The sequence below is a fragment of the Pseudophryne corroboree genome, chromosome 6 (assembly GCF_028390025.1).
Source record: "Pseudophryne corroboree isolate aPseCor3 chromosome 6, aPseCor3.hap2, whole genome shotgun sequence".
NCBI lineage: Eukaryota > Metazoa > Chordata > Amphibia > Anura > Myobatrachidae > Pseudophryne > Pseudophryne corroboree.
Genome location: NC_086449.1, coordinates 228,438,853 through 228,460,892, shown reverse-complemented (window position 1 = coordinate 228,460,892; position 22,040 = coordinate 228,438,853). Strand labels below are relative to the sequence as shown.

The window sequence follows — 22,040 nt, the reverse complement described above, 5'->3', positions numbered from 1 at the left end:
AACTCCAGTAGCAGAGCATTGTGTCCCTCCTGGAGAGGTCATGTTGGGAGGTATGGATATGTCAGTATACTTTTCATTTTTACAGGTGTCTCTACCCCTTTGGATTCTACTGGACAAGTGGACGTGACCGGCGTGGGATGTAGGTAAGTAATCTCTCTCTCATTTTTACAGGTATCGCTATTGGATTCTACTGGACAAGTGGACGTGACCGGCGTGGGATGTAGGTAAGTATGTGTGAGTGTGTAAGTGTGTTATAATAAAATTTTACTGTCACGGTGTGTGTGTTTGTGTTTTTATTTGGGTATTTTTTGTTGTTGTAGAACTACAGGTACCAGTGAGCCCGTTATTTCCCCGCCTGCTGGTACTTGAGGTTCTCCAAGTACTAACAAGCGGGGGAAGCTTGCTGGACCTTGTAGTTCCACAACAAAAAACAATATTCTTTTTTTACACACATGGCTATCAGCCCAGCACCCACCGCCCTGGGGTGTTGGGGACAGCCTCGGGCTTCACCCCTGGCCCTTGGGTGCCTGGAGGGGGGGACCCCTTGATTTAAGGGGTCCCCACTCCTCGAGGGTACCCCGGCCAGAGGTGACTAGTTGGGGGGGTAATGCCACGGCCGCAGGGACCTACATAAAAGTGTACCCCGGCTGTGGCATTATCTCTCTGTCTAGTGGAGCCCGGTGCTGGTTTTAAATATACGGGGGACCCCTACATCTTTTGTCCCCCGTATTTTTGGAACCAGGACCGGTCTAAGAGCTCGGTGCTGGTTGTCTAAATACGGGGAACCTCTGTCCAATTTTTTCCCAATATTTAAACAACCAGGACCGGCTAAAAGAGCCCGAGGCTGGTTATACTTAGGAGTGGGGACCTCACGCATTGTTTTTTTTAACCCATTCAGACCCTTCTCCATTAAGTTAATGGAAGTCCTAGACAACAAAATTGCATTCATGTCCTCCTCCCTCGCCCTTCCCAGTCCCAAACACTATTTTTTTTTTCTATAAAAATGTATAATATATCACAAGTATGATGAGCAGGCTGGCAGCGGGCATTGGCGGCATCGGACTGAGATAGAAATTAGTGGCGGTGGGCTGGGTCAGTTGATTGTGGGCGAGTTTGTAAGCCATTGGCGGTGGCAGCGGGTATCGGCTCAGAGGCAGTAGCGGGCATTGGCTAGGGGTCATCGGCAGGATTTGGCATTATGGCTGTAGTGCCTCACTAGCCACTGACCTCACTGCACGCCATATATATATATATATATATATAATTTATTGTTTTTTTTATTATTATTATTTTTTTGTATGTGTGGGTGCGGTGGTGGGGGAAGGGGGGGGGGCGCTAAATTTCTGCCTTGCCCCGGGTACCGAAAATCCTAGTTTCGGCCCTGAGCTCCACCTACCAACACCCATCACCACATGTCAAACTAAAACAAACTTTATTCCACCACACACATTATGTACCTATATAATACATCCACACCTCTATCCCTATTGGCAGATTTGAATCTTACACGACAGCCCCACACCTGCAGTTTACAGTCAGTGTAAGTGTAAAGATAAAGGAGGAGTGAGGAGGGGGGGGGGCGGACACACCAGTCAGCTACTATTTTTCTAATCCAGAAAATTCCACTTTGTGTGGAGATCTTCCTAATTTCAGCACCCTTTCTGTACAGTTCTAATCTCTGACCTCAATCTCCTACCTCTCAGCACACTTCCCAAATACTGTCATCAATGAGAAGCCTACTGTCTGATAGTGCTAGGGTCACTGTGTCTGTGGGGGGGGTGGGGTGAAATGGGAGTTCGGGAAATGGATTGTATCAGTCTGGGGCATTACTAAAAGACAGAAACAGAGATCAACACCTACAATATATGAGCTCTGACAAGTCCCTGTTTTCAGGCAACAGAACTCAATTCCTTAGTAGCTATTTCCAGGAACTTGGTAGACAACTGTATGACCTGGGTCCAGGGCCCCCTAAGCCTTTGAGCACCATAGCAATGGCACCTCATGCACCCACTATACCTACACCCACGAATACAGTAACTTTTCCACAAGTAGAACAGCTCTGAAATAATTTACTAAGCTGCTTTTATATGCTTCGCCATAACCTGAGATGTAACTGACATCTTACTACCCTCATACTCAGCTGATTTACCCTCAATTTATTAAGCTGCCTTAACCAGAAATCATGAACATAACTATGTTTACTTGTCCATATATATAAGCCTTCATGTGTAGATGTGTTCTTAAATGTTTTCTAATGAATGTACAATACTCAAGGTTGGACTGGCCCAAAGGGTCACAAGGGGAAACCCTGGTGGGCCCCAATGCCTGGGGACTACCTCTTCCTCTAGGGAACAAGTTCCATACAATGCATTTGAATGATACAATATACATACTGTATGTTACCTTATACTGCAGAGGATTATGGTGTATTTCTACAGTGCTTTGCTGTTATTAATCTGGTACATTATCAAGACGCACTAGCAGTATATTTGCTATATATATTTATCAAGGGGCTCAGACCATGCACTCTAATGGTTAGCCAGCTGGCCACACACCCTCTGGAGACTGGCCACACACCTAAACATGGGTCCCTACCACTGCATTTTCCCGATGGGACCTTTATGCCCCAGTCCAACACTGAAAGTACTCCAATGTCTACTGCTGTTTAGAATATCAGATGTATTATCTAACTGAAAATAACAAAACATACTGCTATAATTTAGCTGTGCCATATAATAACAGCACACTATAAATGTACCGTTCCATTTAAATAATAATAATAATAATAATAATAATAATAAAAATAATAATAATAATAAAATGATATTCTGTTTGTACATTAAACCATACAGTAAGTGCCACTTACGTAACTCCTCCTTGCAACTCTCAGTCTTTGACCTTGGCATGCCAGTGATTGTGACTATGGGGCAAGGATTTCCTCCCAAGGTATTGCATAGGGTCTGCTGCTTATAGTACACTTTCTGCGGATTGTGCCTTTGCTCCAAATGCTGTAAGTGGGACTAACGAAGATAAACAAATTAGTGCAGAAAGTTAATGGAAGCTTTAACCTTCACATTACTTTATCTTCTATGTTGTGCCATGCATGCTCTTTTGCATATTTTACCTTGTGTCTGTGCTTACTATCCATTACCTACCAGAAGGGAAGGCTGTTTATGTCTAACTCTGAAGTGCAGCACAAATCTGCTTAATTGACGTAATGTAAGTCAGTGAAGAGTGCACAGAACAGCTATGTCATAACCTAGGGTAATGAAAATACGCAACTCTAACTGGTGACATACAGTAAATGTACTGAAAAGCAAGGAAAGAAATCAGACAGCTTTATTTGGTAGAACATGTACAAGCCAACAAATGAAAGCAATTTGACCCCTTCAATTCATTTATATTTTCTTGGTAAGTTTATATCTAAAGAGCTTCTTAAACTCTAAAAGATTGTAAGCTCCTTAGATCAGGGCCCTCTTCTCTCCTTTTCTCACAGCCCACTTATCATGCACTTCAGTTACAGCTCTATCCCACTCAGTGACTGTCTATACCTGCATGTCCTCCTGCTCGTGACTGTTCATCTCCTCAAATGGCTGCCCGCCCCCAGTAGTATGCCGATTACTCCTTTGCTTCCTGACATCTCAGCTGTATTGTGTACCGAGAACTGTGGTGCTAATTGTTACCTGTGCTCTGTTTTACTTTTCTATGATGTTAAGTTCTGTATACCCTGTATTGATCTAATGTGTGTGGTATGTACAGCGCTGCAAAACACTTGTGGCACCTTAAAAATAAATTGTAATAATAATAACAATAATAATAATAATAATAAAATTGTGCAGAAATGACTGGTCTTGAGAGAACATACAGCTTGGAACAACATTTTGATTTAAGTGAAGGATCAGTGCACTGCATACATGCCAGTAATTGACAAGCTTACTATCGTTATCTTAAGTGAGAACCGTTAATAGAAACATTGACATATACCGACATGAGGATTTGTACTTAGATTGAAGACACAGTGCAATTTTTACCATTGTATAAGTACAGTACAAAAGAACCTATAGCAACTGAAAATCTAATTCCGGCCAACTGATTACCCTGGATGAGGTGAGATGAGGTCAGAGTCCAAACATATTTGAGACCGGGGGAAATATATGGATAACAATATAGTTTGGAGACTATTTAAGTCTTACCATGAGTGCGGAATAAGTGTAGGGGTAATGGTAAGCCAGGTAACACACATCATCATAGTGCTGGAACTTCACAGTGAAACTCAGCGTATAATATCGTCTTCTTTTCTTTGCGTCAGATGCTCGGTAACAAAATAAGTTTCTAGAAATGAAAGTACAATCTTTATTTTACATTACAGTAGCCTTCTAAAATATACTGCAAGCCGTGCAACATTATGGAGCCAAAAACATACAGGGCCCAATTTAAGATGCAATATGTGTCATACAGTACAAACTAATATGGCCTTACTAGAATTATCTGGTTTTCTCAAGTAATGGGCAGTATGGTGGCACAAAAATAAATGGTACTGTAGTGCGTAATAATAACAAAATACTGCATATAATTTATAATGTGTCTACATTAACCTGCTCTAGAGGTTGCTGATAGGGGATGGAGCAGACTTTGGGGGTCATTCAGACCCTGCCGCTAATGTGGCCGATTTCAGCAAACTGACATGAGCAGTGACCGCATTGCAGCTGCGCGGACTTACACATTGTGGCCGCATCCCCAATAGATGCTACCACAATGTGATTGATAGTGGCAGGCATTGCGGGGGCGGAGTTCCAGCTGTGCGGGGCTGCCCTGGAAAAACGGGGTGAGGTGGCAGCGTTTTCCGGGCGGCTGCCTGACATCACGCGCAGCCGCTCCGAAAAAAATGGCCACTGACCACCTTACAGCGCAGGGGTCAACCTTAGTTCCAATGCGTATGCAATTAGATTGCGGACACATCAGGAGGCGGCCTCACACATACTGTGCGGCCTTGCCATTTGACGGGCGGCCCCCAGCATGTGCAGAGATGAACACAGATCTGGCTGCATATGCATCGACAGAGGCGGATTTAGACCTCTTGGGGCCCTAAGCAAGACACCGATTCGGGGCCCCCTTCCTCAAACAATCCTCAGTGTGCCCCCCCACCATTTGCAGCAGACAGGTCCTGCTGCCCCCCAGTCAGTGTATGCTCCCCAATCTTCCCATAGCCGATTATAGCAGGTGGATGGTAGTTGTACCAGTGTATTGATTATTATTTATTACCAGTTATCTATATAGCGCACACATATTCCGCAGCTCTTTACAGAGAACATTTGGCCATTCACATCAGTCCCTTTCCCAGTGGAGCTTACAATCTATGGGGGTCATTCCGGGTTGATCGTAGCTGTGCTAAATTTAGCACAGCTACGATCATCTTCCCTGACATGCGGGGGGACACCCAGCACAGGGCTAGTCCGCCCTGCTGGCCGCGGCGGCTGCGTGAGATGTCACGCTGCCACCGTGGCCCACCCCCCAATGGTCCGGCCACGCCTGCATCGGCCGGACCGCTCCCCCTAAACGGCGGCTTAACGTCGCCGTTCAGCCCCCTCCCATCCAGCGACTGGCTCTGTCTCAGAGGCGATCGCTAGGCAACGAAAGCTGCGACAAACTGCAGTGAGCGATCGGGTCGGAATGACCCCCTATATTCCCTACCACATGTACACATTCACGCTAGGATTACTTTTGTTGGAAGCCAATTAACCTATCAGTATATTTTTGGATTTTGGGAGGAAACCGGAGTACCCAAAGGACACTCATGCAAGTATGGGGAGAATATACAGACTCCACACAGTTAGGGCCATGGTGGGAACTGAACCCATTAACTGAGTGCTGTGAGGCAGTAATGCTAACCATTATACCATCTGTGCTGCCCTTAAAATCACACCTGGCAGCTATCTAGTCACTGACAGCCAGACGGGAGTATTCAGCCAGACCAGCACTCGGACATTTTCGGAGGAAATCTGAAATGCCCTCCCAACTCCATGATCTGTTGACGAGCCCCCTGGGACCCGCTGGGCCCTTGCGGCTGCTTTGGATGCCTACTGGTAAATCTGCTACTGCACAGTAGCCAGTTCGCTAACTTAATTGTCAGACCTCGTATAGTGGAGTCACACTAAAGGTACTGATATATAGTCAATACAGTCACAGTCACTGAGGGGTGCAATAATAGATATTATAAGGCATGGGGACCTGCTAATAGGGTATGGGTAATGTGCTGCAATCAGTATGTGTGTGTGTGGGGGGGGGGGGGGGAGGCACTGATATATAATGCAGGCACCCATACCTTATAATACTTATTAATACACCCAATTACATTAGTGTTGACTGCATTATAGTGCCTCCCCCCCTTACTGATTGTAGCAGCCTAGTAGGACCCCCATCCCATTATTGCACCTCTCAGTCAGTGTACTGTATTGATTATATATCAGTGCCCCACTGATTGTAGCAGGCATCTCCCATACACGGCAGTACTTAACATACAGTATTATAGCATGTTGATATATCACCAGTCAGTATGTGCCTCCTCCCCAGCCATGACTGTCGCAGGCAAATGTTAGACACTGTACTTAAAATAACAATGTCTACTCCCCCCCCCCATCATCATCCTCCACTCAAGCCTGATTGGAATTTGAAGTAGGTGGTGGATGTTATATAAAATGTAAAAAAAATACTGTAATAAAGTACACAGGAAGACCTCAGGGTTTTTTTCTGTGAACATCCTGGCTCTTCTCTCTAAGCATCTGACGTCATACACATGTGTGTCATGATTGGTCACATGCACAGTACTGCAGGTCTGGAAACACGGGCACGCACTAGAGCACCCAACAGCTGTCTAATTACTGATAGCCTGCTGGGTGTATTCAGCTAGCCCAACTCTCGGGGCAATTTCGGTGAAGCTCGTGGTCTGCCAGAAAAGCCCTTTATACAGCCTTGTCGGCAGGCCCCCTGGGATCATCAGGGCCCCCTGAAACCAACAGGGCCCTAAGCAGCTGCTTTGGTTGCCTTGTGGTAATTCCTCCTCTGTGCATTGATCTGCATTCATCTCGGAATATCCCCCTTTATGATGGTGATTAGCGGACCCATCACCATGTTACTATTGGCCAAGACATTTCTAGTTATGTGTCGTTTATAAATAAAAAGTTTTTCTTATGTGAAAAATGAACAGAACTTTTATGTTCCTGTAGCTGAATTAAAGTTGGTTATTATGCATCCATTTGAAGTAGGATTTTATTAAATAGTGTACAATATATGTAGTTTTCTATATTATTTCTATCCCCCCAAAACATAATCTGCTGGGGATTTTACGGCACAACAAACATTACAATACCCAACTTTTTCAAGAAACTAAACTCACCTACAGTATTTGATTTATAGTCTTGTCTTTGATTCATACACATTCTACATTATGATTGTTTCTTTTACATTTTCGGATTACGCCTTAGAGAATTAAATTTACATAGTGGGATTTAACGCCAACCTCATTATATAGTCAGGGCCGTAACTAGGTGTGTGCGGCGTGTGGACCGCACATAGTGCTGCAGGGTAGGGGATGCTGTTGGTGGCACTTATCAATTATCTGTTTTAATTACTTTCACTTGTTGCTTCCCCCCTTTTTGAATCCCAGCAAATCCTGACTGCCGCTGTCTCCTATCCCCACCCCTTCCATCTCTAATACCTATACAACATTCATGACCTTAACTTGATGATAGCTCTTTTTAATTCAGTCAATTCAAACCCATTGCCTGTGGCATTGCAGTCAAACACTCTATTCATTGAGCTATCTGCCTTTGCAAAGAAAGCTAGAGAATTTTAAGCTACATAATTCTAACTATTTGAAGCTTATATTATACTTTGTGAAAAAATAATCAGCATTGAAGCAGAGCAGAACTATGTAGTGTGCGGCTGCAAGTGATTGGATGTGTGGCTGCACACTACATAATGTAGATCTGCTCAACTGCAATGTTGATTATTTTTTTACAAAGTATAAGTAGCTTCATATTGTTAGAAACCTCATAGTTTTTATGCAGGATCAAATAGATCAATGAGTAGGGTGTTTGACTAGAATGCAACAGGTTATAGGTTAGAATCCTGGGTATGGCAGTATATTGAAATGTGTTATTTAATAAAAGGCATTGTAAATGCATAAGAGTGCTCAAGTTAAGGGCATGAATGTGTTATGAAGAGGATTTGTGTCCAAATCCATTTTCTTGAAGTGTTCTATTAATGTGTGTGCATAATAATTTTGTCATGCCCCTTCCCCATGAGCCTTATTGGAAAAATGGCACGGTGGGGGGTCGCAAAATATCTTTTTGTTACAGGGCAACAAAAAGCCTAGTAACGGATATGCATATAGTTATTCTTATCTGCCCGAATCACTCTTACCCACAAAAGTGCAGAGGCTGTGAAAAACTGGGGTATGTTTTAGCTATTTTTTTTTTATCACCCCCATCCAATTAGCTTGCACAAAAAAGTTTTTCTTCTAATTTATGTCTAATTGTTACACAAAGTAAAACATTTATTACTGTACATTACAATTTTTTTTTTTAAATCACCTGTAATACTGGATCAAATCCTGTAGACCACAGGTTCTCAAACTCGGTCCTCAGGACCCCACACAGTGCATGTTTTGCAGGTCTCCTCACAGAATCACAAGTGAAATAATTAGCATCACCTATGTACCTTTTAAAATGTGTCAGTGAGTAATTTAAACTAGGGATGAGCGGGTTCGGTTCCTCGGAATCCGAACCCGCCCGAACTTCATGTTTTTTTACACGGGGCCGAGCGACTCGGATCTTCCCGCCTTGCTCGGTTAACCCAAGCGCGCCCGAACGTCATCATCCCGCTGTCGGATTCTCGCGAGGCTCGGATTCTATCGCGAGACTCGGATTCTATATAAGGAGCCGCTCGTCGCCGCCATTTTCACACGTGCATTGAGATTCATAGGGAGAGGACGTGGCTGGCGTCCTCTCCGTTTATAGAGAAGAGAGTGAGACAGTAGAGAGAGACACAGTAGTAATTTTGGGGAGCATTAGGAGGAGTACTAGTTACTTGCTGAAGTGATAGATAGTGTGACTGTATATTATCTGACTTGTGGGGGAGACACTGACAGTGGGGAGCAGTTAGAGTCTGAGAGCAGGACTCAGGAGTACATATAACGTACAGTGCACACTTTTGCTGCCAGAGTGCCACACTGCCATTGTGACCACACTGACCACCAGTATAATATATATTGTGATTGTCTGCTTAGGAGTACTACTTGCAAGTTGCTGATAGTGTGACCAGTGACCTGACCACCAGTCACCACCAGTTTAATATATATATATTAGAGATGAGCGGGTTCGGTTTCTTTGAATCCGAACCCGCACGAACTTCACTTTTTTTTTCACGGGTCCGAGCGACTCGGATCTTCCCGCCTTGCTCGGTTAACCCGAGCGCGCCCGAACGTCATCATGACGCTGTCGGATTCTCGCGAGGCTCGGATTCTATCGCGAGACTCGGATTCTATATAAGGAGCCGCGCGTCGCCGCCATTTTCACACGTGCATTGAGATTGATAGGGAGAGGACGTGGCTGGCGTCCTCTCCATTTAGATTAGATTTAGAAGAGAGAGAGAGAGAGAGATTGCTGTGATACTGTAGATTAGAAGAGAGTGCAGAGTGCAGACAGAGTTTAGTGACTGACGACCACAGTGACCAGTGACCACCAGAGACAGTGCAGTTGTTTGTTTTATTTAATATATCCGTTCTCTGCCTGAAAAAAACGATACACAGTCACACAGTGACTCAGTCTGTGTGCACTGCTCAGCCCAGTGTGCTGCACATCAATGTATTGTATATAAAGCTTATAATTGTGGGGGAGACTGGGGAGCACTGCAGGTTGTTATAGCAGGAGCCAGGAGTACATGATAAATAATATTATATTAAAATTAAACAGTGCACACTTTTGCTGCAGGAGTGCCACTGCCAGTGTGACTAGTGGTGACCAGTGCCTGACCACCAGTATATTAGTAGTATTGTATACTATCTCTTTATCAACCAGTCTATATTAGCAGCAGACACAGTACAGTGCGGTAGTTCACGGCTGTGGCTACCTCTGTGTCGGCACTCGGCAGGCAGTCCGTCCATCCATAATTGTATTATATACCACCTAACCGTGGTTTTTTTTTTCTTTCTTTATACCGTCGTCATAGTCATACTAGTTGTTACGAGTATACTACTATCTCTTTATCAACCAGTGTACAGTGCGGTAGTTCACGGCTGTGGCTACCTCTGTGTCGGAACTCGGCAGGCAGTCCGTCCATCCATAATTGTATTATAATATATACCACCTAACCGTGTTTTTTTTTTCGTTCTTTATACCGTCGTCATACTAGTTGTTACGAGTATACTACTATCTCTTTATCAACCAGTGTACAGTGCGGTAGTTCACGGCTGTGGCTACCTCTGTGTCGGAACTCGGCAGGCAGTCCGTCCATCCATAATTGTATTATAATATAAACCACCTAACCGTGGTTTTTTTTTCGTTCTTTATACCGTCGTCATACTAGTTGTTACGAGTATACTACTATCTCTTTATCAACCAGTGTACAGTGCGGTAGTTCACGGCTGTGGCTACCTCTGTGTCGGCACTCGGCAGGCAGTCCGTCCAACCATAATTGTATTATATACCACCTAACCGTGGTTTTTTTTTCATTCTTTATACCGTCGTCATACTAGTTGTTACGAGTATACTACTATCTCTTTATCAACCAGTGTACAGTGCGGTAGTTCACGGCTGTGGCTACCTCTGTGTCGGCACTCGGCAGGCAGTCCGTCCAACCATAATTGTATTATATACCACCTAACCGTGTTTTTTTTTTCATTCTTTATACCGTCGTCATACTAGTTGTTACGAGTATACTACTATCTCTTTATCAACCAGTGTACAGTGCGGTAGTTCACGGCTGTGGCTACCTCTGTGTCGGCACTCGGCAGCCCGTCCATAATTGTATATACCAGTGACCTAACCGTGGTTTTTTTTTCTTTCTTTATACATACATACTAGTTACGAGTATACTATCTCTTTATCAACCAGTCTATATATTAGCAGCAGACACAGTACAGTGCGGTAGTTCACGGCTGTGGCTACCTCTGTGTCGGCACTCGGCAGCCCGTCCATAATTGTATATACCACCTAACCGTGGTTTTTTTTTCTTTCTTTATACATACATACTAGTTACGAGTATACTATCTCTTTATCAACCAGTCTATATATTAGCAGCAGACACAGTACAGTGCGGTAGTTCACGGCTGTGGCTACCTCTGTGTCGGCACTCCGCAGCCCGTCCATAATTGTATATACCAGTGACCTAACCGTGGTTTTTCTTTCTTTCTTTATACATACATACTAGTTACGAGTATACTATCTCTTTATCAACCAGTCTATATATTAGCAGCAGACACAGTACAGTGCGGTAGTTCACGGCTGTGGCTACCTCTGTGTCGGCACTCGGCAGCCCATCCATAATTGTATATACCAGTGACCTAACCGTGGTTTTTTTTTCTTTCTTTATACATACATACTAGTTACGAGTATACTATCTCTTTATCAACCAGTCTATATATTAGCAGCAGACACAGTACAGTGCGGTAGTTCACGGCTGTGGCTACCTCTGTGTCGGCACTCGGCAGCCCGTCCATAATTGTATACTAGTATCCAATCCATCCATCTGCATTGTTTACCTGAGGTGCCTTTTAGTTGTGCCTATTAAAATATGGAGAACAAAAATGTTGAGGTTCCAAAATTAGGGAAAGATCAAGATCCACTTCCACCTCGTGCTGAAGCTGCTGCCACTAGTCATGGCCGAGACGATGAAATGCCAGCAACGTCGTCTGCCAAGGCCGATGCCCAATGGCATAGTACAGAGCATGTCAAAACCAAAACACCAAATATCAGTAAAAAAAGGACTCCAAAACCTAAAATAAAATTGTCGGAGGAGAAGCGTAAACTTGCCAATATGCCATTTACCACACGGAGTGGCAAGGAACGGCTGAGGCCCTGGCCTATGTTCATGGCTAGTGGTTCAGCTTCACATGAGGATGGAAGCACTCAGCCTCTCGCTAGAAAACTGAAAAGACTCAAGCTGGCAAAAGCACCGCAAAGAACTGTGCGTTCTTTGAAATCCCAAATCCACAAGGAGAGTCCAATTGTGTCGGTTGCGATGCCTGACCTTCCCAACACTGGACGTGAAGAGCATGCGCCTTCCACCATTTGCACGCCCCCTGCAAGTGCTGGAAGGAGCACCCGCAGTCCAGTTCCTGATAGTCAGATTGAAGATGTCAGTGTGGAAGTACACCAGGATGAGGAGGATATGGGTGTTGCTGGCGCTGGGGAGGAAATTGACCAGGAGGATTCTGATGGTGAGGTGGTTTGTTTAAGTCAGGCACCCGGGGAGACACCTGTTGTCCGTGGGAGGAATATGGCCGTTGACATGCCAGGTGAAAATACCAAAAAAATCAGCTCTTCGGTGTGGAGGTATTTCACCAGAAATGCGGACAACAGGTGTCAAGCCGTGTGTTCCTTTTGTCAAGCTGTAATAAGTAGGGGTAAGGACGTTAACCACCTCGGAACATCCTCCCTTATACGTCACCTGCAGCGCATTCATAATAAGTCAGTGACAAGTTCAAAAACTTTGGGTGACAGCGGAAGCAGTCCACTGACCAGTAAATCCCTTCCTCTTGTAACCAAGCTCACGCAAACCACCCCACCAACTCCCTCAGTGTCAATTTCCTCCTTCCCCAGGAATGCCAATAGTCCTGCAGGCCATGTCACTGGCAAGTCTGACGAGTCCTCTCCTGCCTGGGATTCCTCCGATGCATCCTTGCGTGTAACGCCTACTGCTGCTGGCGCTGCTGTTGTTGCCGCTGGGAGTCGATGGTCATCCCAGAGGGGAAGTCGTAAGCCCACTTGTACTACTTCCAGTAAGCAATTGACTGTTCAACAGTCCTTTGCGAGGAAGATGAAATATCACAGCAGTCATCCTACTGCAAAGCGGATAACTGAGTCCTTGACAACTATGTTGGTGTTAGACGTGCGTCCGGTATCCGCCGTTAGTTCACAGGGAACTAGACAATTTATTGAGGCAGTGTGCCCCCGTTACCAAATACCATCTAGGTTCCACTTCTCTAGGCAGGCGATACCGAGAATGTACACGGACGTCAGAAAAAGACTCACCAGTCTCCTAAAAAATGCAGTTGTACCCAATGTCCACTTAACCACGGACATGTGGACAAGTGGAGCAGGGCAGGGTCAGGACTATATGACTGTGACAGCCCACTGGGTAGATGTATGGACTCCCGCCGCAAGAACAGCAGCGGCGGCACCAGTAGCAGCATCTCGCAAACGCCAACTCTTTCCTAGGCAGGCTACGCTTTGTATCACCGCTTTCCAGAATACGCACACAGCTGAAAACCTCTTACGGCAACTGAGGAAGATCATCGCGGAATGGCTTACCCCAATTGGACTCTCCTGTGGATTTGTGGCATCGGACAACGCCAGCAATATTGTGTGTGCATTAAATATGGCCAAATTCCAGCACGTCCCATGTTTTGCACATACCTTGAATTTGGTGGTGCAGAATTTTTAAAAAAACGACAGGGGCGTGCAAGAGATGCTGTCGGTGGCCAGAAAAATTGCGGGACACTTTCGGCGTACAGGCACCACGTACAGAAGACTGGAGCACCACCAAAAACTACTGAACCTGCCCTGCCATCATCTGAAGCAAGAAGTGGTAACGAGGTGGAATTCAACCCTCTATATGCTTCAGAGGTTGGAGGAGCAGCAAAAGGCCATTCAAGCCTATACAATTGAGCACGATATAGGAGATGGAATGCACCTGTCTCAAGTGCAGTGGAGAATGATTTCAACGTTGTGCAAGGTTCTGATGCCCTTTGAACTTGCCACACGTGAAGTCAGTTCAGACACTGCCAGCCTGAGTCAGGTCATTCCCCTCATCAGGCTTTTGCAGAAGAAGCTGGAGGCATTGAAGAAGGAGCTAAAAGGGAGCGATTCCGCTAGGCATGTGGGACTTGTGGATGCAGCCCTTAATTCGCTTAACAAGGATTCACGGGTGGTCAATCTGTTGAAATCAGAGCACTACATTTTGGCCACCGTGCTCGATCCTAGATTTAAAGCCTACCTTGGATCTCTCTTTCCGGCAGACACAGGTCTGCTGGGGTTGAAAGACCTGCTGGTGACAAAATTGTCAAGTCAAGCGGAACGCGACCTGTCAACATCTCCTCCTTCACATTCTCCCGCAACTGGGGGTGCGAGGAAAAGGCTCAGAATTCCGAGCCCACCCGCTGGCGGTGATGCAGGGCAGTCTGGAGCGACTGCTGATGCTGACATCTGGTCCGGACTGAAGGACCTGACAACGATTACGGACATGTCGTCTACTGTCACTGCATATGATTCTCTCAACATTGATAGAATGGTGGAGGATTATATGAGTGACCGCATCCAAGTAGGCACGTCACACAGTCCGTACTTATACTGGCAGGAAAAAGAGGCAATTTGGAGGCCCTTGCACAAACTGGCTTTATTCTACCTAAGTTGCCCTCCCACAAGTGTGTACTCCGAAAGAGTGTTTAGTGCCGCCGCTCACCTTGTCAGCAATCGGCGTACGAGGTTACATCCAGAAAATGTGGAGAAGATGATGTTCATTAAAATGAATTATAATCAATTCCTCCGCGGAGACATTGACCAGCAGCAATTGCCTCCACAAAGTACACAGGGAGCTGAGATGGTGGATTCCAGTGGGGACGAATTGATAATCTGTGAGGAGGGGGATGTACACGGTGATATATCGGAGGGTGAAGATGAGGTGGACATCTTGCCTCTGTAGAGCCAGTTTGTGCAAGGAGAGATTAATTGCTTCTTTTTTGGGGGGGGTCCAAACCAACCCGTCATATCAGTCACAGTCGTGTGGCAGACCCTGTCACTGAAATGATGGGTTGGTTAAAGTGTGCATGTCCTGTTTTGTTTATACAACATAAGGGTGGGTGGGAGGGCCCAAGGATAATTCCATCTTGCACCTCTTTTTTCTTTTCTTTTTCTTTGCATCATGTGCTGATTGGGGAGGGTTTTTTGGAAGGGACATCCTGCGTGACACTGCAGTGCCACTCCTAAATGGGCCCGGTGTTTGTGTCGGCCACTAGGGTCGCTAATCTTACTCACACAGTCAGCTACCTCATTGCGCCTCTTTTTTTCTTTGCGTCATGTGCTGTTTGGGGAGGGTTTTTTGGAAGGGACATCCTGCGTGACACTGCAGTGCCACTCCTAGATGGGCCCGGTGTTTGTGTCGGCCACTAGGGTCGCTAATCTTACTCACACAGCTACCTCATTGCGCCTCTTTTTTTCTTTGCGTCATGTGCTGTTTGGGGAGGGTTTTTTGGAAGGGACATCCTGCGTGACACTGCAGTGCCACTCCTAGATGGGCCCGGTGTTTGTGTCGGCCACTAGGGTCGCTAATCTTACTCACACAGTCAGCTACCTCATTGCGCCTCTTTTTTTCTTTGCGTCATGTGCTGTTTGGGGAGGGTTTTTTGGAAGGGCCATCCTGCGTGACACTGCAGTGCCACTCCTAGATGGGCCCGGTGTTTGTGTCGGCCACTAGGGTCGCTAATCTTACTCACACAGTCAGCTACCTCATTGCGCCTCTTTTTTTCTTTGCGTCATGTGCTGTTTGGGGAGGGTTTTTTGGAAGGGCCATCCTGCGTGACACTGCAGTGCCACTCCTAGATGGGCCCGGTGTTTGTGTCGGCCACTAGGGTCGCTAATCTTACTCACACAGCTACCTCATTGCGCCTCTTTTTTTCTTTGCGTCATGTGCTGTTTGGGGAGGGTTTTTTGGAAGGGACATCCTGCGTGACACTGCAGTGCCACTCCTAGATGGGCCCGGTGTTTGTGTCGGCCACTAGGGTCGCTTATCTTACTCACACAGCGACCTCGGTGCAAATTTTAGGACTAAAAATAATATTGTGAGGTGTGAGGTATTCAGAATAGACTGAAAATGAGTGTAAATTATGGTTTTTGAGGTTAATAATACTTTGGGATCAAAATGACCCCCAAATTCTATGATTTAAGCTGTTTTTTAGTGTTTTTGGAAAAAAACACCCGAATCCAAAACACACCCGAATCCGACAAAAATAATTCGGTGAGGTTTTGCCAAAACGCGTTCGAACCCAAAACACGGCCGCGGAACCGAACCCAAAACCAAAACACAAAACCCGAAAAATTTCAGGCGCTCATCTCTAATATATATATATATATATATATATATATATATAAATAATTGTATATAATATATATATAATATTGTATACCACCTACCCGTGGTTTTTTTTTTCTTTCTTCTTTATACATACTACTATAGTAGCTTACTGTAGCAGTCTGCGGTGCTGCTGAGCTGACAGTGTCCAGCAGGTCCGTCATCAGTCATTACATAATAAATATATATACCTGTCCGGCTGCAGTACTAGTGATATTATATATATATATTGATTTCATCTCATTATCATCCAGTCTATATTAGCAGCAGACACAGTACGGTAGTCCACGGCTGTAGCTACCTCTGTGTCGACAGTCGCTCGTCCATCCATAATTGTATACCACCTACCCGTGGTTTTTTTTTTTTTATTTCTTCTTTATACATACTACTATAGTAGCTTACTGTAGCAGTCTGCGGTGCTGCTGAGCTGACAGTGTCCAGCAGGTCCGTCATCAGTCATTACATAATAAATATATATACCTGTCCGGCTGCAGTACTAGTGATATGATATATATATATATTGATTTCATCTCATTATCATCCAGTCTATATTAGCAGCAGACACAGTACGGTAGTCCACGGCTGTAGCTACCTCTGTGTCGGCAGTCGCTCGTCCATCCATAATTGTATACCACCTACCCGTGGTTTTTTTTTTTCTTTCTTCTTTATACATACTACTATAGTAGCTTACTGTAGCAGTCTGCGGTGCTGCTAAGCTGACAGTGTCCAGCAGGTCCGTCATCAGTCATTACATAATAAATATATATACCTGTCCGGCTGCAGTACTAGTGATATTATATATATATATATATTGATTTCATCTCATTATCATCCAGTCTATATTAGCAGCAGACACAGTACGGTAGTCCATGGCTGTAGCTACCTCTGTGTCGGCAGTCGCTCGTCTATCCATAATTGTATACCACCTACCCGTGTTTTTTTTTTTCTTTCTTCTTTATACATACTACTATAGTAGCTTACTGTAGCAGTCTGCGGTGCTGCTGAGCTGACAGTGTCCAGCAGGTCCGTCATCAGTCATTACATAATAAATATATATACCTGTCCGGCTGCAGTACTAGTGATATTATATATATATATATTGATTTCATCTCATTATCATCCAGTCTATATTAGCAGCAGACACAGTACGGTAGTCCACGGCTGTAGCTACCTCTGTGTCGGCAGTCGCTCGTCCATCCATAATTGTATACCACCTACCCGTGTTTTTTTTTTTCTTTCTTCTTTATACATACTACTATAGTAGCTTACTGTAGCAGTCTGCGGTGCTGCTGAGCTGACAGTGTCCAGCAGGTCCGTCATCAGTCATTACATAATAAATATATATATACCTGTCCGGCTGCAGTACTAGTGATATTATATATATATATATATATTAATTTCATCTCCTTATCATCCAGTCTATATTAGCAGCAGACACAGTACGGTAGTCCACGGCTGTAGCTACCTCTGTGTCGGCAGTCGCTCGTCCATCCATAAGTATACTAGTATCCATCCATCTCCATTGTTTACCTGAGGTGCCTTTTAGTTGTGCCTATTAAAATATGGAGAACAAAAATGTTGAGGTTCCAAAATTAGGGAAAGATCAAGATCCACTTCCACCTCGTGCTGAAGCTGCTGCCACTAGTCATGGCCGAGACGATGAAATGCCAGCAACGTCGTCTGCCAAGGCCGATGCCCAATGTCATAGTACAGAGCATGTAAAATCCAAAACACCAAATATCAGTAAAAAAAGGACTCCAAAATCTAAAATAAAATTGTCGGAGGAGAAGCGTAAACTTGCCAATATGCCATTTACCACACGGAGTGGCAAGGAACGGCTGAGGCCCTGGCCTATGTTCATGGCTAGTGGTTCAGCTTCACATGAGGATGGAAGCACTCAGCCTCTCGCTAGAAAACTGAAAAGACTCAAGCTGGCAAAAGCACCGCAAAGAACTGTGCGTTCTTCGAAATCCCAAATCCTCAAGGAGAGTCCAATTGTGTCGGTTGCGATGCCTGCCTTCCCAACACTGGACGTGAAGAGCATGCGCCTTCCACCATTTGCACGCCCCCTGCAAGTGCTGGAAGGAGCACCCGCAGTCCAGTTCCTGATAGTCAGATTGAAGATGTCAGTGTTGAAGTACACCAGGATGAGGAGGATATGGGTGTTGCTGGCGCTGGGGAGGAAATTGACAAGGAGGATTCTGATGGTGAGGTGGTTTGTTTAAGTCAGGAACCCGGGGAGACACATGTTGTCCGTGGGAGGAATAGAGCCGTTGACATGCCTGTTGAAAATACCAAAAAAATCAGCTCTTCGGTGTGGAAGTATTTCACCAGAAATGCGGACAACATTTGTCAAGCCGTGTGTTGCCTTTGTCAAGCTGTAATAAGTAGGGGTAAGGACGTTAACCACCTCGGAACATCTTCCCTTATACGTCACCTGCAGCGCATTCATAATAAGTCAGTGACAAGTTCAAAAACTTTGGGCGACAGCGGAAGCAGTCCACTGACCAGTAAATCCCTTCCTCTTGTAACCAAGCTCACGCAAACCACCCCACCAACTCCCTCAGTGTCAATTTCCTCCTTCCCCAGGAATGCCAATAGTCCTGCATGCCATGTCACTGGCAATTCTGACGAGTCCTCTCCTGCCTGGGATTCCTCCGATGCATCCTTGCGTGTAACGCCTACTGCTGCTGGCGCTGCTGTTGTTGCTGCTGGGAGTCGATGGTCATCCCAGAGGGGAAGTCGGAAGCCCACTTTTACTACTTCCGCCAAGCAATTGACTGTCCAACAGTCCTTTGCGAGGAAGATGAAATATCACAGCAGTGATCCTGTTGCAAAGCGGATAACTGAGGCCTTGACAACTATGTTGGTGTTAGACGTGCGTCCGGTATCCGCCGTTAGTTCACAGGGAACTAGACAATTTCTTGAGGCAGTGTGCCCCCGTTACCAAATACCATCTAGGTTCCACTTCTCTAGGCAGGCGATACCGAGAATGTACACGGACGTCAGAAAAAGACTCACCAGTGTCCTAAAAAATGCAGTTGTACCCAATGTCCACTTAACCACGGACATGTGGACAAGTGGAGCAGGGCAGGGTCAGGACTATATGACTGTGACAGCCCACTGGGTAGATGCATGGACTCCCGCCGCAAGAACAGCAGCGGCGGCACCAGTAGCAGCATCTCGCAAACGCCAACTCTTTCCTAGGCAGGCTACGCTTTGTATCACCGCTTTCCAGAATACGCACACAGCTGAAAACCTCTTACGGCAACTGAGGAAGATCATCGCGGAATGGCTTACCCCAATTGGACTCTCCTGTGGATTTGTGGCATCGGACAACGCCAGCAATATTGTGTGTGCATTAAATATGGGCAAATTCCAGCACGTCCCATGTTTTGCACATACCTTGAATTTGGTGGTGCAGAATTTTTTAAAAAACGACAGGGGCATGCAAGAGATGCTGTCGGTGGCCAGAAGAATTGCGGGACACTTTCGGCGTACAGGCACCACGTACAGAAGACTGGAGCACCACCAAAAACGCCTGAACCTGCCCTGCCATCATCTGAAGCAAGAAGTGGTAACGAGGTGGAATTCAACCCTCTATATGCTTCAGATTTTGGAGGAGCAGCAAAAGGCCATTCAAGCCTATACAATTGAGCACGATATAGGAGGTGGAATGTACCTGTCTCAAGCGCAGTGGAGAATGATTTCAACGTTGTGCAAGGTTCTGCAACCTTTTGAACTTGCCACACGTGAAGTCAGTTCAGACACTGCCAGCCTGAGTCAGGTCATTCCCCTCATCAGGCTTTTGCAGAAGAAGCTGGAGGCATTGAAGGAGGAGCTAAAAGGGAGCGATTCCGCTAGGCATGTGGGACTTGTGGATGGAGCCCTTAATTCGCTTAACAAGGATTCACGGGTGGTCAATCTGTTGAAATCAGAGCACTACATTTTGGCCACCGTGCTCGATCCTAGATTTAAAACCTACCTTGGATCTCTCTTTCCGGCAGACACAAGTCTGCTGGGGTTCAAAGACCTGCTGGTGAGAAAATTGTCAAGTCAAGCGGAACGCGACCAGTCAACATCTCCTCCTTCACATTCTCCCGCAACTGGGGGTGCGAGGAAAAGGCTCAGAATTCCGAGCCCACCCGCTGGCGGTGATGCAGGGCAGTCTGGAGCGACTGCTGATGCTGACATCTGGTCCGGACTGAAGGACCTGACAACGATTACAGACATGTCGTCTACTGTCACTGCATATGATTCTCTCACCATTGAAAGAATGGTGGAGGATTATATGAGTGACCGCATCCAAGTAGGCACATCAGACAATCCGTACTTATACTGGCAGGAAAAAGAGGCAATTTGGAGGCCCTTGCACAAACTGGCTTTATTCTACCTAAGTTGCCCTCCCACAAGTGTGTACTCCGAAAGAGTGTTTAGTGCAGCCGCTCACCTTGTCAGCAATCTGCGTACGAGGTTACTTCCAGAAAATGTGGAGAAGATGATGTTCATTAAAATGAATTATAATCAATTCCTCCGTGGAGACATTGACCAGCAGCAATTGCCTCCACAAAGTACACAGGGAGCTGAGATGGTGGATTCCAGTGGGGACGAATTGATAATCTGTGAGAAGCGGGATGTACACGGTGATATATCGGAGGATGATGATGAGGTGGACATCTTGCCTCTGTAGAGCCAGTTTGTGCAAGGAGAGATTAATTGCTTCTTTTTCGGTGGGGGTCCAAACCAACCCGTCATTTCAGTCACAGTCGTGTGGCAGACCCTGTCACTGAAATGATGGGTTGGTTAAAGTGTGCATGTCCTGTTTATACAACATAAGGGTGGGTGGGAGGGGCCAGGTGTTTGTGTCGGCCACTAGGGTCGCTTAGCTTACTCACACAGCTACCTCATTGCGCCTCTTTTTTTCTTCTTTGCGTCATGTGCTGTTTGGGGAGTGTTTTTTGGAAGGGCCATCCTGCGTGACACTGCAGTGCCACTCCTAGATGGGCCAGGTGTTTGTGTCGGCCACTAGGGTCGCTTATCTTACTCACACAGCTACCTCATTGCGCCTCTTTTTTTCTTCTTTGCGTCATGTGCTGTTTGGGGAGTGTTTTTTGGAAGGGCCATCATGCGTGACACTGCAGTGCCACTCCTAGATGGGCCAGGTGTTTGTGTCGGCCACTAGGGTCGCTTAGCTTACTCACACAGCTACCTCATTGCGCCTCTTTTTTTCTTCTTTGCGTCATGTGCTGTTTGGGGAGTGTTTTTTGGAAGGGCCATCCTGCGTGACACTGCAGTGCCACTCCTAGATGGGCCAGGTGTTTGTGTCGGCCACTAGGGTCGCTTAGCTTACTCACACAGCTACCTCATTGCGCCTCTTTTTTTCTTCTTTGCGTCATGTGCTGTTTGGGGAGTGTTTTTTGGAAGGGCCATCCTGCGTGACACTGCAGTGCCATTCCTAGATGGGCCAGGTGTTTGTGTCGGCCACTAGGGTCGCTTAGCTTACTCACACAGCTACCTCATTGCGCCTCTTTTTTTCTTCTTTGCGTCATGTGCTGTTTGGGGAGTGTTTTTTGGAAGGGCCATCCTGCGTGACACTGCAGTGCCACTCCTAGATGGGCCAGGTGTTTGTGTCGGCCACTAGGGTCGCTTAGCTTAGTCATCCAGCGACCTCGGTGCAAATTTTAGGACTAAAAATA

General features: G+C 45.8%; 1 protein-coding gene across 2 annotated transcripts in view; it reads right to left on the bottom strand.

The window, feature by feature from the left end:
- The window catches only part of AGBL1 (AGBL carboxypeptidase 1), a 1,210,518-nt gene that overhangs the window by 843,849 nt on the left and 344,629 nt on the right, over positions 1-22,040 (bottom strand). For both annotated transcript variants that reach the window (XM_063925754.1, XM_063925755.1), the window contains 2 exons: positions 4,194-4,332; positions 2,867-3,020 (listed from right to left, as the gene is read on the bottom strand). In XM_063925754.1, the coding sequence (XP_063781824.1) occupies positions 2,867-3,020; positions 4,194-4,332 (293 nt within the window). The remainder of the gene's footprint in view (positions 1-2,866; positions 3,021-4,193; positions 4,333-22,040) is intronic.